The following is a 14,315-nucleotide window of genomic DNA, read 5'->3' as shown; positions in this document are numbered from 1 at the left end:
CATCAGAATGACAGATGACCTCCCTCGGGGGAGCTCCTACGCAAAGCAGGGAAGAAGAAGGAAGAAGGAAGAGAAGAAGGAAAGCTTGTTTTGTTTTACAACTTGATAATCCAATGTGGAAAAAGTACTTTGTCCATAAGGAGGAGGAAATCCAAATTCAGGCCTCACCTAGCAGGTCACCTGGCAGTCACACACCTGGAGACAGTTTCCAGTGCTGGCAGAAAAGCGTATCAGTCTGCTAGTGTCTGGGATTAGAATGGCATACACAGGAAAGCACACAAAACCAACAGTTCGCACACCTTTCAGGGCAGAGATTCAGAAACACCAGCCTCTAGTAGGTCTCATGTTATGACTCATGTGCCAAAGACTGCTCTGTTCCACTAGCTTGTCTTGTTAGGTTTTCAAACCCACCTGGTGACACCTTGGTCAAGAAGCACATGAACAGACTCAAAATTGAGGCACCCTTGCCCAGAGGAGGGGCTAAAAAAGCACAAGTCCCCAACCCAGATGGACTGCCTTTTCGCCCCAAGGCTCTGGCTGGGTGGAATATCTGCTTCCTCTCAGGAAAGCAGAGTTGAGATCTCCCATTCTCCGTGGTCGTCAATTTCAGACAGGTTCCAGTAATTACATGACTTGCTCTGCACTTTCTCCAGCAACTCGGAGCTCCCAGTCCTCTTGCATGCACAGCCCTTGCTGCCACTGTTCCTGACTTGTCACCAGGCCCTGATCCCACCTTCCAGATAGGAGCAGACCAACTTCTGCCAGGCCGCCTCGTCACTGCCAAATCCGTTCTCGAGTAGCAAATCTGAAGTGACCTGGACATCCTGAAGTATGTTACAAATGTTTATTATTATGCCAGGGAGACACAGATATCACTTTCACCACTACACACAGTAGTGTTGTAAGAGACAACATACAGCTTACTCTCCTTTTGCGAACCTTCTACAAATACAGTGGCAAACACTCATCAAGTGTGAGGCATGGTGGGGGTGGTGAAAAGGAAGTAAACAACTTCCCAAGAGGAAAACCAAAAATTCTAAACCCTTTATTAGAACACGATCAGAAGCCCGGTCAACTCTTCCATCCCCTTTACTTCAAATGTCGCTGAGTGTTTTGAAGTTACCTGTCCAAGTAACGAACCAATAGGAAGAAAGATCAATACACCCTTGCCAACGCCCCTACTCTTCCTCCTTCCATGGACACAAATTCCAATTTCCATCCTAAATGTGATGTACTTTAAGGAATTTCTAAAGCACTTTCAGACAGAGCATCTCATTCTGCATTTTGAAGCGGCCATTGTAATTGGCCCTGTTATTTGGACTCAGAGAGTTCATGTGGCTCACCAAAGGCGATGGATGGAGCCTGTAGCAGGGGAGGCAGAATGTGTAATTTTGCAGGCTGGCACTCCAAATTCTCACTCCCTTCTTGCCACCATGTGGCCTTGCCCATTAAAGGAAGATGTGTAGCTGTGCATCCAACAGCCGTTTAAAACCATAAGCGTCATAGTCCAGGAATATTCAGTGGCAGGCTCCAGCTCATAAAGCCTGTTCACAGCAACACTGAATTTGGAAGCAAGGCACCGGGGCTGGGGGTGCGGGGTGGGGATGGTCAACACTGAATTTGGAAGCACAGCACCAGGGCTGGGGGCCGTAGAATGGGGCTGGTGCCCACTGTGTTTCATTTCACTGGCCCTTTCCAGGACAATTAGGTCATCGGCAATCCTTTCCACACCCGTCTTTTTTTTTTTTTTTTTTTTAACCCTGACATTAATAGATTCTCCTAATCTTTCTGTTTTGTTTTGAAATCCACAATGTCAGAAAGGAAAAAAAAAAGCCAGTCTTGGCCACCTTTCCCTAGAGATTAAATGGCACATCCTGCTTAGTGGAAAGGCAATGAAATTCTACTCTTCACCCCTCTTCTTCTAACTTTCTTCCTTCTTTTTACCTTAAAGAAGCTGGCTCCATCCTCCCTTCCTCCTTCAGCATGCCAAGCCAGCCTGACTTGGCCTTTCCTTTCTACAAATCTAGGCAAAAATAAGACAAAGCAACCCTCTAAAAATCATCCATCGAGATTATATTACTTTGAACTTGTTATTCATGAGGTTGGTTGCTGCCAGTAGAATAAAATTCTCTGCTCGGTGTCTCGGTGTGTCCTGCTGTTACCCAGGCTGTCTTTACTGCTTGTTTTGTCTCTATTTGTCTTTTATATCAGCATGGCCTTTTGCATGAGAGCTTTACCACACCAGGGCTGGTAACCGCTTTGAACTTACTTGTTAACACACCAAGCTCTTAACAAATACTTAATGAGATAAGAGGCAAAGACATAGCTCTGCTAGACGAAAGCGAACACAGAGATGGAAGGGCTCCGTGTCTCAAGGAAACGTTTTTTTCTGCCTTTTCCTTAGAAAATCAGCTGCAAATGATGAATGCTCATGACTGTCTAAGCTCAGAGTGACTCATACGCCAGAAGACACAATTAAAGGCATGAACAGTTTCTATCTTAAGTCAGAGGGAAGCAGAGGAGAGTTACAGCACAGACGCTGCAGAGTCATCTCCTAGTGAAGCTGCTGAATTCGCCACGAACTGTCTCCTCCTCTGGCTGATCAGTGGCCCAGCAAGGCTTCCTAAACACTCTTCTTACATGGCCTTGGTTACTGTAAAATAACTGACAGAGGAAGTCTGTCAATTATCTAGAGCAAGGAAAAGGAAGCAGGAAGAGAACAGCCCTGCTAGCACCTAGAGGGATACCAGAAACGGAGAATCCTGGCGAGGATTCTCTCAAACCTGGGGATAGTTTGCACGGGCTTATCACCATAAGGTGCCCATGAGCCACCCAGGATCATCACCCTCACTTTCTACCATATTCTCTTTTCCCAGCAGCCAGGACTGCTCCTCTAGAGGGAGAAATCTTCCCTTCCCGTTTCAGATTGTTCTAAAATGCTTCTACTATTGCTTGGCCCAAAGCCCCAGGAAGCCTTCCTCCAGGGACGTAGGCAAAGGTCATTGCTGGGGTGCACCTGGATGGAGGTGCTTCCTCTGGGGAAGAAGGCACAGAGCATCACTGGGTATACCTGGATGGAGGTGCTTCTAGGTCCTTCGGTGAAATTAGACTGCCCACCCTTCATTGCACCCACATTGAGATGCCAGTTGTCTCAGATGGTTAATTCTTGAGTTTCATTTGGAGTTTGTTCTAAATAATTAATTTGTGATGGATACAAATCTGCCTTGCTTTCTGAATTTGTTGCCCATCTTAATTTCCACCAGAAACAGATATGCTAACACATCCTGGGAAAAATATCTCCACAATCCTGCCATAAACTTAGCATGTCTTTACCATCAATCAAGAGAAAAATATGGTACTCTCGTGGACTCTGATTCCAAATCCTGTTTCTTATTTCTTAACTCCAAACGAGAAATGCAATTCTTAACCATCCACTTGAAATTTGGGTAGGGGTTATGGCAGTACAAACATACAGGATTTCACATTGCAAACTAACAGATTTTGAAATCTCCATAGGTGCATGCGAGTCACATAAATGCAGGTTTCAATGAAAAGCGTAATCAGTATTGCTTTGTTAAGTTTAAATTCTGCTTAAATAGAGACCAACTGCTAGAGGGTAAAAAGACATTTAAAATTATAAAATCTTTTAAATCTCAGTCGACTATCTCCTTTCCCTTGATTACAAAAGCTCATCTCTCTTCAAACAGCTACAGTTCCTGTCCAAATCATCTCCTACTGTCTCTGCGCTGTTTGGACAAGTTTTTCCTTTTTATATACCACCGTAGAAGCGTACATACTAGGAGACCATTGTTGAGTGACGTCTATGACAAGGAAAAGTACATTCCATCGTATTGGATTGAATTGGTGGTTGTACCCAACGGGCCACAGACAAATAGACTAAAGTTGCTGTTTTACAATAACTCAATCTTAGGATCTTATGAAAACTTTCAAGACATATTTCTGTAAAGCATTATAATACAAGACATGGAAGGTCTTGCACTCAAACTATATCTGAAATAGTATGAGGCAGATCTGCAAGTTCTGAGTTGGTGAAAAAAGTCATAAATAAGGATATGTCTATGATTTTTTTTCCTTACAAGTTAGTATTCTGAAGTTTAACAACTAAGACTGGATCAGTGGTAATCCACTTGGATAATTATACATAGCTTGAATTGTTTTGATTCAAATTCAAATTTGATCATTTTATTTAAATGGTATCAAAAATATATCAATAATTTTGGACTCTTGGCATACTCTTAGATAGCTGATAGTTTTTAATAGCCAGATTTTTTAAAAGCTCATATTTTGAAATATATTCACACCTACATATATCATTATTAATATCACACTGCGTTCTCTACTTTTGAGAATAGGTATAGGCTTAAGGCTACTCAATACCAACAGCAAAATGCATTTCTAGATGTCCCAATATACTCATTCATCTTTTCAATTGTTGAAACTCAGGCCAAATTAGTCATGTTTGAAATGGCCTGGCATAATCAAACATCAGACACATACACACACACAAATGAGTGTACTTAAAAGTGGAGAAATAGGAGTAGGGCTGTGGATTGTATCGATGTCAATTTTCTGGTTGGAATATGCTATTTCAGTCGTGCAAGATGCTACCATAGGGAGAAACTGGCCAAGGAGTGTATAGAATCTCTCAGTATTATTGTTACAGCTTTATGTGAATCCATTACCTTAAAATAAAAAGCTGAAGAAAAAAGGCCAGGAAGAAAACAATATAGTATACTGCCACTCGTTTTTTAAAAAATATATGTATGCATATGTATCTATCCATCTATATAGATATATACACAGAAAGATGCACATGCATTTACAAGTATAAGAGCTGTATGTATGCTATTCCTATAAGGATAACTAAGAAAGCATTAATACTGATTGGTTCTGAGGATAACTAAAGAAACTAATAGAATGTGTATTTACTTTTCGTCGTATACCTGTCTGTGGCTGTTGAATTTTGAGCTACTGGCATTATTCATTCAAAAAATAATTTTGGGGGATTGAGAACAAAATAGCCATTTCAAACCTAAAACAAACAAAAGCAAAACAAAAAAACAGCTCAGCACACAGTGAAAGCCTAGTGAATCCATATCAAGAGCCGAATTCTGATACACACATCCACAATAAAGACGAAAATAAAGAATCTTAAGTATCTTACGGCTTGAGATGCAATAGGACAGTCTGCAGTTGATCTTCCGGAAAAGCTGCTTGTTAATTGGCCAGAGGAGGAGAGTGAAGAGCTGAACGGTGTTGATGATTAGCCCCGAGGCAATGAAGACGTAGCAGAAGACCAGGTGGCACAGGAACTGAGACTTCAGCAGTCCCGCGAGGTCCATGATGTGTGGACGCTTTTATTCAGAAATAAATAAATACCCACAGTCAAAGATTTCCAGAAGGAAGAAAGATCCAGGACTCAGGAAGGCGTCTAAAACACAAACAAATAGGAAATGTTAGCAAAAACACGATGTGCTTTTAGAGTCAGAAAAAAAAGTGCTCTGAAAAGAAAAATATACACCTGAGGTCAAACTCATTGTGCATTAGTTGATTTATCTTTATTTTGCCAACATTGATGTAGTGCTTACTTCCTGTCGAGCATAGTCTAAGCCCTTTAACAATAATCCTTCCTTTCATTCTCCCAATATCCTCTGAGGTTGGTACTTTCATTACACGTGAGGAAATTGAGGCCCGGAAGGTGGAGCCACTCGGCCAGGGTTCACCGCTTCCAAGCTGGGCAGTAGCTGAGCCAGCCATGGAGCCCTGGGTACCACTTGAGTGACAGCTGCCCACAGGACAGGCCACAAATCCGGCTTCCCCTCCTGCTGCCATTGCGGCCTGAGCCCCATTCTCTCACCCCCAGCCCCATGCCATCTCCCTTCTCTCATTCGCCTCCTCCAGATCCCCGCTCACCCCTCACTTCCAGCAGGACTGCCCTGAAGTCAAGCCTGCCCTGGACAAGGACGAGGACACACCCAGAGTGGGTGCCACCCCCAAGCACCCAGGACTAGGGAGGCATTTACTTGAAAACCACCACTGTTTCTCCAGCACATGAGAGCCATCACTGGCACAGGGTGGGAGCTTAATTTTAAAAAATATTTGTAGAATGATTTAGCGAAGGTAGACAAGGGCTCAATTTTGAGGATATCAGTAAATACAAATAACTACGAAGGTACGAAAACTACCCCCACCACACCCTGGTCACACACACACAGACACACACACAAACACCACACACACAGACACACACACAGACACACACACACCACACACACAGACACACAGACACACACACACACAGACACACACACCACACACACACACACCACACACAGACACACACACACACACACACACATCCTTAAGGGTTCTGAAATCAGAAAGAAACTCAACACACAGACTCACAGTCCTCTAATCAGTCTCCAGCTCAAAACAGAATAATGAAATGACTTTACAGTTTGGGAAATAAACGGTTTCCTTTGAGGAAAAGGGCAGGAGTTTCAAATACTCTGATGAAAAGGAAAGCTGAGAGCAGTGGACTCGCTTGTCCTGGAAGCAGAAGAGCCTTGCAGATGACCCCAGGAAGACGTCTAATGTTACAACTTTCTAATAATAATAGTGGAGAGACCCTAAAATGGTTACAATCTTTATTAATAATAACAATCTGTATACAGATGGTCCTCGACTTACGCTTCCACTGAAAATTCCCAGCTTTAGGATGGTGTAAAAGCAATATCCAGAGAAATTTTAATTCGAGGTCATACAACTCTTCTGTTTTTCACTTTCAGTACAGTATTCAATAAATTACACGGGCTATTCAGCACTTTATTATAAATTAGGCTTTGTGTAAGATGATTAGGCCTAACCATAGGCTGACGTACACGTGCTGAGTGCGTTTAAGGCAAGCTAGGCTAAACGATGATGTTTGACAGGTGAGGTGTATGCAATGCCTTTTTGACCTACAATATTTTCAATTTGCAATGGATTTATCGGGATGTAATCCCATCATAAATTGAGGGGCATCTGTAAGAGTTTCACACATATGATCTCATTTTAAGGCTCCTATGAATCCCACAAGATGAGTATTCTTATCATCCCATTTTTCAGAATAAGAAACTGAGGCAATGGTGAGGTTGGGCAATTGCCTACACTTGCCACAATCGGTAGCTGATCTTAGGGGTCAGTTTTAACTCTGAGCTCTTTCTCCTGCACGTGTCAGGAGTGTTTTGCTCCTGAGATGTGAGGCAGGAGCTCTCTTGGGCTCAGAACTCCCTTTTGCAGAGCAGCCCAGAAATTACCCCAAGGGCAGAAGACAGCACAGCTTTTAGTGCAGTTACTCCTGGGCCATGCAGGTTGGCTCTGAGGACAGTTTCAGGCATACGGAGAGTCACAGCGAGGCATGTTTGCATTTACTGGAACTATCTGGAAGGCAGGCTGCATTCCTGCAAGATTCCTATACATTTCTGATAGAAGGGAAATGGGAAGAAGCTTTTGGCCTGAGTTCTCTGAAATCATCTTTGCTCCACTGAGACATCCCATTCTCTAGGCCCCAGAAGCTCCACTCTCTGGCACAAATCCAGGCCCTGCAGGGTCTGAATCATCACATCTCTGGCCTTCGCAGACAGCACTTACACAGACATTTCCAGGCTGGAAAGCTCCGTACTGAGTTTCAACACTCCCAGGCTCCCACTGAGGAATAGGCGTTAAGCTGGCAGCCCCCACTCAGTGCACTTGACTTTGGGAGTTACATAAATAGGAGGGGTTTACATGGGTTTGCAGTTTGGCAGCAGTAACAGTTTGATGTTGAATATTCATGCAATTTGCCCATTTTCCCCTGGATTAGCCACTAATAGCGTCAAGACAATCTGGTCAGGCCAAGCTCCAGTTTTCACTAGGTTTCCGGGGTCTAGCGTTTGTAAATTACTTGACAAATCCTTTGTTTTGCCAATTCTACACTATGAAAAGGAAGCCAGCTGACATCGGAAATGCAGGGGATTAAACACTGCCTTCCTCAGTGTCCAGTTTAATATTAGGGCATTAAGAAGAAAAATATACAATTCTTTTTCTCCTTATAAGATTTCAAGGTAAATTGAAATTTTACCACATGCCCTCCGGTAAAACCCTCACTAGTAATGCACGAACCAGAGTCTCACATGGCATTGGTGAAGCGTAAAGAGGAACCCAAGCAGAGGAGCCTAAAGAGAAATCAGACAAGGCTTGGTGTGTTTGGGGTCTTAAGTTTCAGCTCCACTTCTGTCCTCAAGACCCGTTTCCCGGCCTGCTGTGTGGTGGTTGCATGTGGGCTTAAGGGTTCCATTGCCCGACTTTGCGGCTCTGCTCTCTCTCTTCTTGGTTGTGTATTGGAACCCTGTTTTGGGCACATTAACTATTCTGCACCTCAGTTTTTCTATCAGTAAAAAGGGACAACAGAGTCTGGCCGGGCGCGGTGGCTCACGCCTGTAATCCCAGCATTTTGGGAGGCTGAGATGGGCGGATCACGAGGTCAGGAGATCGAGACCATCCTGGCTAACACAGTGAAACCCCGTCTCTACTAAAAATACAAAAAACTAGCCGGGCGTGTTGGCGGGCACCTGTAGTCCCAGCTACTTGGGAGGCTGAGGCAGGAGAATGGCCTGAACCCGGGAGGCGGAGCTTGCAGTGAGCCGAGATCGTGCCACTGCGCTCCAGCCTGGGTGACAGAGCGAGCCTCCGTCTCAAAAAAAAAAAAAAAAAAAAAAAGGGACAACAGAGTCTAATCAAAATCCCAGGGAGGCTATTGCTTTTTGATTTTGTGAAACTTACGCGGATTCTCAAATTTATATGCAAACGCCAAAACAAGAATAGTCAAGGCATCCTCCGAAGAAGAACCAGAAGTGCTGTGAGGTGTTAAATAATTTAACTGACTTTAGAATGAGGGCTGAGTATTAAAAGAAGCATGGCTGAATTATGTCAGGGCGTGTCTGGAGGACAAATGTGTGACATAGGTCTTAAGTTCATTCCAGAGAGAGTTTTGAGGACCCATCTGGATTAGTCCATTCTCCCACTGCTATAAAGAAATACCTGAGAATGGATAATTTGTAAAGAAAAGAGGTTTAATTGGCTTATGGTTCTGCAGGCTGTACAGGAAGCACAGAGGCTTCTGCTTCTGGGGAGGCCACAGGAAGGTTTTACTCATGGTGGAAGGCAAAGGGGGAGTGGACATCTTACATGGCAGGAGGAAGAGTGAGAGAGAGAGATGGGGGAGGTGCCACACACTTTTAAACAACCAGATCTCAAGAGAACTCACTCATTATACAGTACCAAGGCGGGACGATGCTAAACCATTCATGAGAACTGCACCCCCGTGATCCAATCACCTCCCACCAGGTCCCACCTCCAGCGCTAGGGATTACAAATTCAACGTGAGATTTGGGCAGGGACGCAGATACAAACCATATTAGCGTCTTTCCCATCCTGAATAAAACAGCACTTTCTCTTCTAACGTGGCAATTAGCCAATTTCATGTCATGCTGAGGAAAGATGGTATGAATATCTGGCCAGCGATGAAAATAGCTGGAGAGAGACATTTCAAAAATACTTTGCCTATTTCCCTTTTAGCTTTGCAAGTACCTACAATGTGACAGAAAGAGCCTTTCCAGCAAATCCACTTCAGTAGCTTATTATACGAGGCAAGGATATGACAAAGAACTTATGCTGTTTCTGAGCCTATCAGAGCGGTACTCATGGAGTTTCTGAATCAGCAGAGAATTAGGAAACTGCTGCTATGCCATATTTCTGTGAAAACAGAAGAAGATGCTTCTTACTATCAAGGCCAAAAATGATAAACTCATGTGCTTGACAAAGCAAAGATGATGTATTGCCTTTTTCTGGGTTTTGGTACTTATGAAATGAAACAGCAGGTGTTTTCCCATCAGTGAGCTCAGAAGTAGCGTTTAAGCTTTACTTTTTCCTGAGATTCACCCCATGACCTTGAAAGACCCTAGGGATGGGAGTGCAGGAGGCCAAATCCTACTGGGAATTCCCTTTCAACAAGTTCACACAATGAAATCTGGCTACAGAAGCCGGCACAGTTACCTCTGGGGGCAGACAAATGGCCCGATGAGGGCTTAAAGCATGCATTAAAAGGCAGCAGGAGGCCGGGAGCAGGGGCTCACACCTGTAATCCTAGCACTTTGGGAGGCCAAGGTAGGCAGATCGCTTGAGGTGAGTTCAAAACGAGCCTGGCCAACATGGTAAAACCCCATCTCCACTAAAAATAGAAAAAAAAAAAAAAAAAAAAAAGCTGGACATGGTGGTGGGTGCCTGTAATCCCAGCTACTCGGGAGGCTGAGGCAGGAGAATCACTTAAATCTGGGAGGCTGGCAGGGCATGGTGGCTCACGCCTGTAATCTCAGCATTTTGGGAGGCCGAGGCGGGCGGATCACGAGGTAAGGAGATGGAGACCATCCTGGCTAACATGGTGAAACCCCGTCTCTACTAAAAATACAAAAAATTAGCTGGGCGTGATGGCGGGTGCCTGTAGTCCCAGCTACTCAGGAGGCTGAGGCAGGAGAATGGCGTGAACCTGGGAGGTGGAGCTTGCAGTGAGCCGAGATCATGCCATTGCACTCCAGCCTGGGCGACAGAGCGAGACTCCATCTCAAAAAAAAAAAAAACCTGGGAGGCAGAGGTTGCAGTGAGCCAAGATGGTGCCACTGCAACTCCAGCTTGGGCGACAGAGTCTCACAAAAATAAATAAATAAAAGGCAGGGGGAGGGTTCTCTCCAGATAATGAGTCCCAGACAAACTACAACCTAGTGAACTAAGGCAACATGCAAAAATTGTGGAAACACAAAGACATTTTTACATCATAGAGAATAGGAAAAATGCTAGGAAACCCTATCTGGATACATTATCGGAATTTTCCAGAAGGCAGCACCTGACCCATGAGCTCAATATACATCACCTGAAAATGACGGCACCAGCATTTAAAACATAGACAAAAAGCAGCTGTCACTAGGAATCATAACAGATTCAAGGAGACATAATCTAATCCAAATTACCTTTATTTCCCAGGCCACTGGTAGATTAGTAGATACTGAATTTAGCCAATCATTTGGCAAAGTCTCTGGCAGTCTTCAAGGGCACATATTGAAAAAGTGTTGGCTATGAGTCTGTGTGAAAGGAGCTCATGGCTATTTGAGAAAGTAGGTAACCGTCATTAACATTAGCACGGCTTCTTACTAAATACCAGAAGAATTCTCCTTCAGCACCACTTAGACGTAAAAACTGAGTCATTCACATAAGGATGGGAGAGACAAAGGGGGTTAAATACACAGAGGATGTTGACTATAAGCCAACAGTGGACCAAAGCGGGTAAGTCAGCTGGTATAGACCTTTAGAGAATATTAGAATAACACTGAGTGGGAAAAGTTCACAAAGAAGTATAATTCTTAACTGCAAAATAATAATGTATGCATATATGTCATTCATACCTACTTCTATTACTATATCTATAACTATCTATTAATAGTGGCTAAATGTTGGCAGAAGCATTATGGCTGATTTCCTTTTCTTCTCAGTGTTTTATCATCTTTTTTTATGACGAGAATGAAATCCACCCCATTCTGGGCACAGAACTGGATAGATTCCATTTCCCAGCCCCCGTGAAGGTTAGGTGTGGGCGGATGATGAGCATATGCCACAAAGGTGAGATACTTGCAAGTCTCTGAGGGAGAAAAGGTACACTGCTTGCCAACTTGAGGAAGGACCACAGGGTTGACATGCTCTATTCAAGTGAGCAGAAAGGTGATCATCCAAAGCACCAGACAAGAGAAATTCTGAAATGTGCAGGCAACGTGAGACCACCTGGAAACCAAGCACTGCTCTGTGTGTGTGTGTGTGTGTGTGTGTGTGTGTGTATGTGAGACGGGGGTCGGGGGGGGCAATGTAGCATAGTTGTTGGAGCTTCTGCTGTGGAGAGGGCACTGAGAGTCAGGCAGTCAGGCTACAAATCCAGGCTTGGCCACTTTACAGCTATGGAAGTTGATTAACTTACTTGGCCCTCACTTTCCTCATGTGTAAAATCAGAACAATAAACTTCAGCATGAGGTGGTTGTAAGGATCAAATATAGTAAAGCATTTGAAACACTTGCCAGGATGCCTGCAACAGGGAGCACCCAAGTAATGGGGGATTTTTCTATCATTTGCAAGAAGGCAAAGAAGGAGCATCTAAGATAGATGACTTCGTCTCTCCTGGGAAAGCCAATGAGATGGTCATCAACTCAGTTTTCCTTGTCTTTAATTTACCTGTAATGTGTTAAAGCATCCTCCCCCAGATGTTTTCATTCTAACCTATACTTTTTTGCTAGTGACTCAGAAATGGGAAATAATGCAGTCACAAACACTCACGTGTACTTCACCTTCCTTAACTATGTAATCTTCCCAAAGTGTGGGATGGAGATGAGGTTGATAGGGTTTGGCTGTGTCTCCACCCAACTCTTACCTTGAATTGTAGTTCCCACAATCTCCACGTGACATGGGAGGGACCCAGTGGGAGGTAATTTAATCATGGGAGTGGTTACCCTGATGCTGTTCTCGAGATAGTGAATTCTCATAAGATCTGATGGTTTTTTTAGGGGCTTTACACCCTTTTGCTTGGCACTTCTCCTTCCTGCCATCATGTGAAGAAGGTCGCGTTTGCTTCCCCTTCTGCCATGATTGTAAGTTTCCTGAGGCCTCTCCAGCCCTGCAGAACTGTGAGTCAATTAAACCGCTTTCATTTATCAATTACCCAGTCTCGAGTATGTCTTTATTAGCTGTGTGAGAATGGACTAATCAATACACGTAAGAATATATTAAAGTGCAAACGAGACAAACTCTCTCGCTCTAGCACCAAATTTCTCAGGTACCATTTCTACCATGAAGTTCTACAGACACAGACAGCCAGGCACATACACTCCAGCACAGCGTTTGGTCGACGGGACTCCTGAAGTGAGTTATGTATGGTGTAAGGCAGATGGTACCATATGCTGCCCAGCCTATGTTGGTGAAAACATAAGCAAATGAAAGAAAACTCAGAATTTCCCCATGAAAGAATCCAAACCGCATCCTTCTCTAAACACAGAGAGCTGTCAGTTTAATGCATTACATTAGGCAACAAGATAACCTTAGTTAAGACTTCATATTTTGTCTTACTCAAAATTCTGAAGCTATGAAATAAGCATGAACTTCAGTCAAACTCAGGAAGACAGGCTAAACCTGAAATGGGATTACCTCTGCCATAAGCTGGATTTAAAAGGTGTTTATGTGTTTGTTCTTAATATATATTCACATTGTAGCACTCAACCAGGTGAGGGTTGTAGAAAAGGCAAAACTTTCTTTCCTCCAAAGAAATCAGTCCAAGAAGAACTGCCGAAATAATGCTCCTCCCCAATTTAGCATCATCATTAAAATCTAAACACCTTATTGAAGCTCTTTTGACCTCAAAATCCAGAACATACAAAAAGAGATCAAAGAAATGAATGCAAATTCTTTTATACCACTTTTTACATTCCAAACTAGGCTTTTTGTTTTTAATGATAATACTCCATTCTACAGAAATGAGGTAGAATGGGACTCCTAGCCTCAGTGAGAGTACAAATCCATCTTTTTAGTAAGCAATTTCACATACATATAAGGACCTTAAACAGCTTCATACCACTTAATAGTAAACAATTTCTGACTATCTTAAGGACAAAATTAACTTTCAGAAAATTCCCCACGTATAAAGATACTCAACCACTATTGTTTCCAACACCAAAAATTAGAAACAATTTGTATTTCCAACATAAGGAAACAAAAAACTGAATTATGGAAGAGCCACCAAATGGAATAGGTGAAGTGTCACTAAAATAGGTTTGTAGTAAAATGAATACATTTTCATTATGATATTAAGTGACAGGATACAAAATCATGTGGAAAAAATCACAACTCTTAAAAAACCAGAAGAAAAGAAAGCTTTACCAAAACACTAACAGCAGTTATCTTTGTGTACACGCACGCGCGCATACACACACACACACACACACACACACACACACACACACAAGTCTGTCCACCTGGAAGCCAGGGCTGGGTTCAAAACTACAGCTTCAGCATCTTGATCCTTAGGAAGAAACTGACAAGGTACACTCCAATATCCCTTCCAAGTCAAACACAAGGATGCCCTCCCAGGGCAAGCTTTTCCCTCTGCGCCAGTGCAGTCTTCCTCAACAGTGATTAAGGGATCCAGCTCTGCCGCTCTTCCCCAACTCCCATCTACAGAGAAGATTTCC

General features: G+C 43.4%; 1 protein-coding gene across 1 annotated transcript in view; it reads right to left on the bottom strand.

Annotated features, from left to right (window-relative positions):
* The window catches only part of AGPAT4 (1-acylglycerol-3-phosphate O-acyltransferase 4), a 146,110-nt gene that overhangs the window by 94,666 nt on the left and 37,129 nt on the right, over window positions 1-14,315 (bottom strand). Inside the window, exon 2 of the mRNA XM_008007752.3 lies at window positions 5,186-5,452. Coding sequence (XP_008005943.1) covers window positions 5,186-5,363 — 178 coding nt within the window. The 5' untranslated portion in view covers window positions 5,364-5,452. The remainder of the gene's footprint in view (window positions 1-5,185; window positions 5,453-14,315) is intronic.

This window comes from Chlorocebus sabaeus, chromosome 13 (assembly GCF_047675955.1).
Source record: "Chlorocebus sabaeus isolate Y175 chromosome 13, mChlSab1.0.hap1, whole genome shotgun sequence".
NCBI classification, from domain to species: domain Eukaryota; kingdom Metazoa; phylum Chordata; class Mammalia; order Primates; family Cercopithecidae; genus Chlorocebus; species Chlorocebus sabaeus.
The sequence above is the reverse complement of the archived record's forward strand: the minus strand, read 5'-3'. Positions and strand labels throughout refer to the sequence as shown.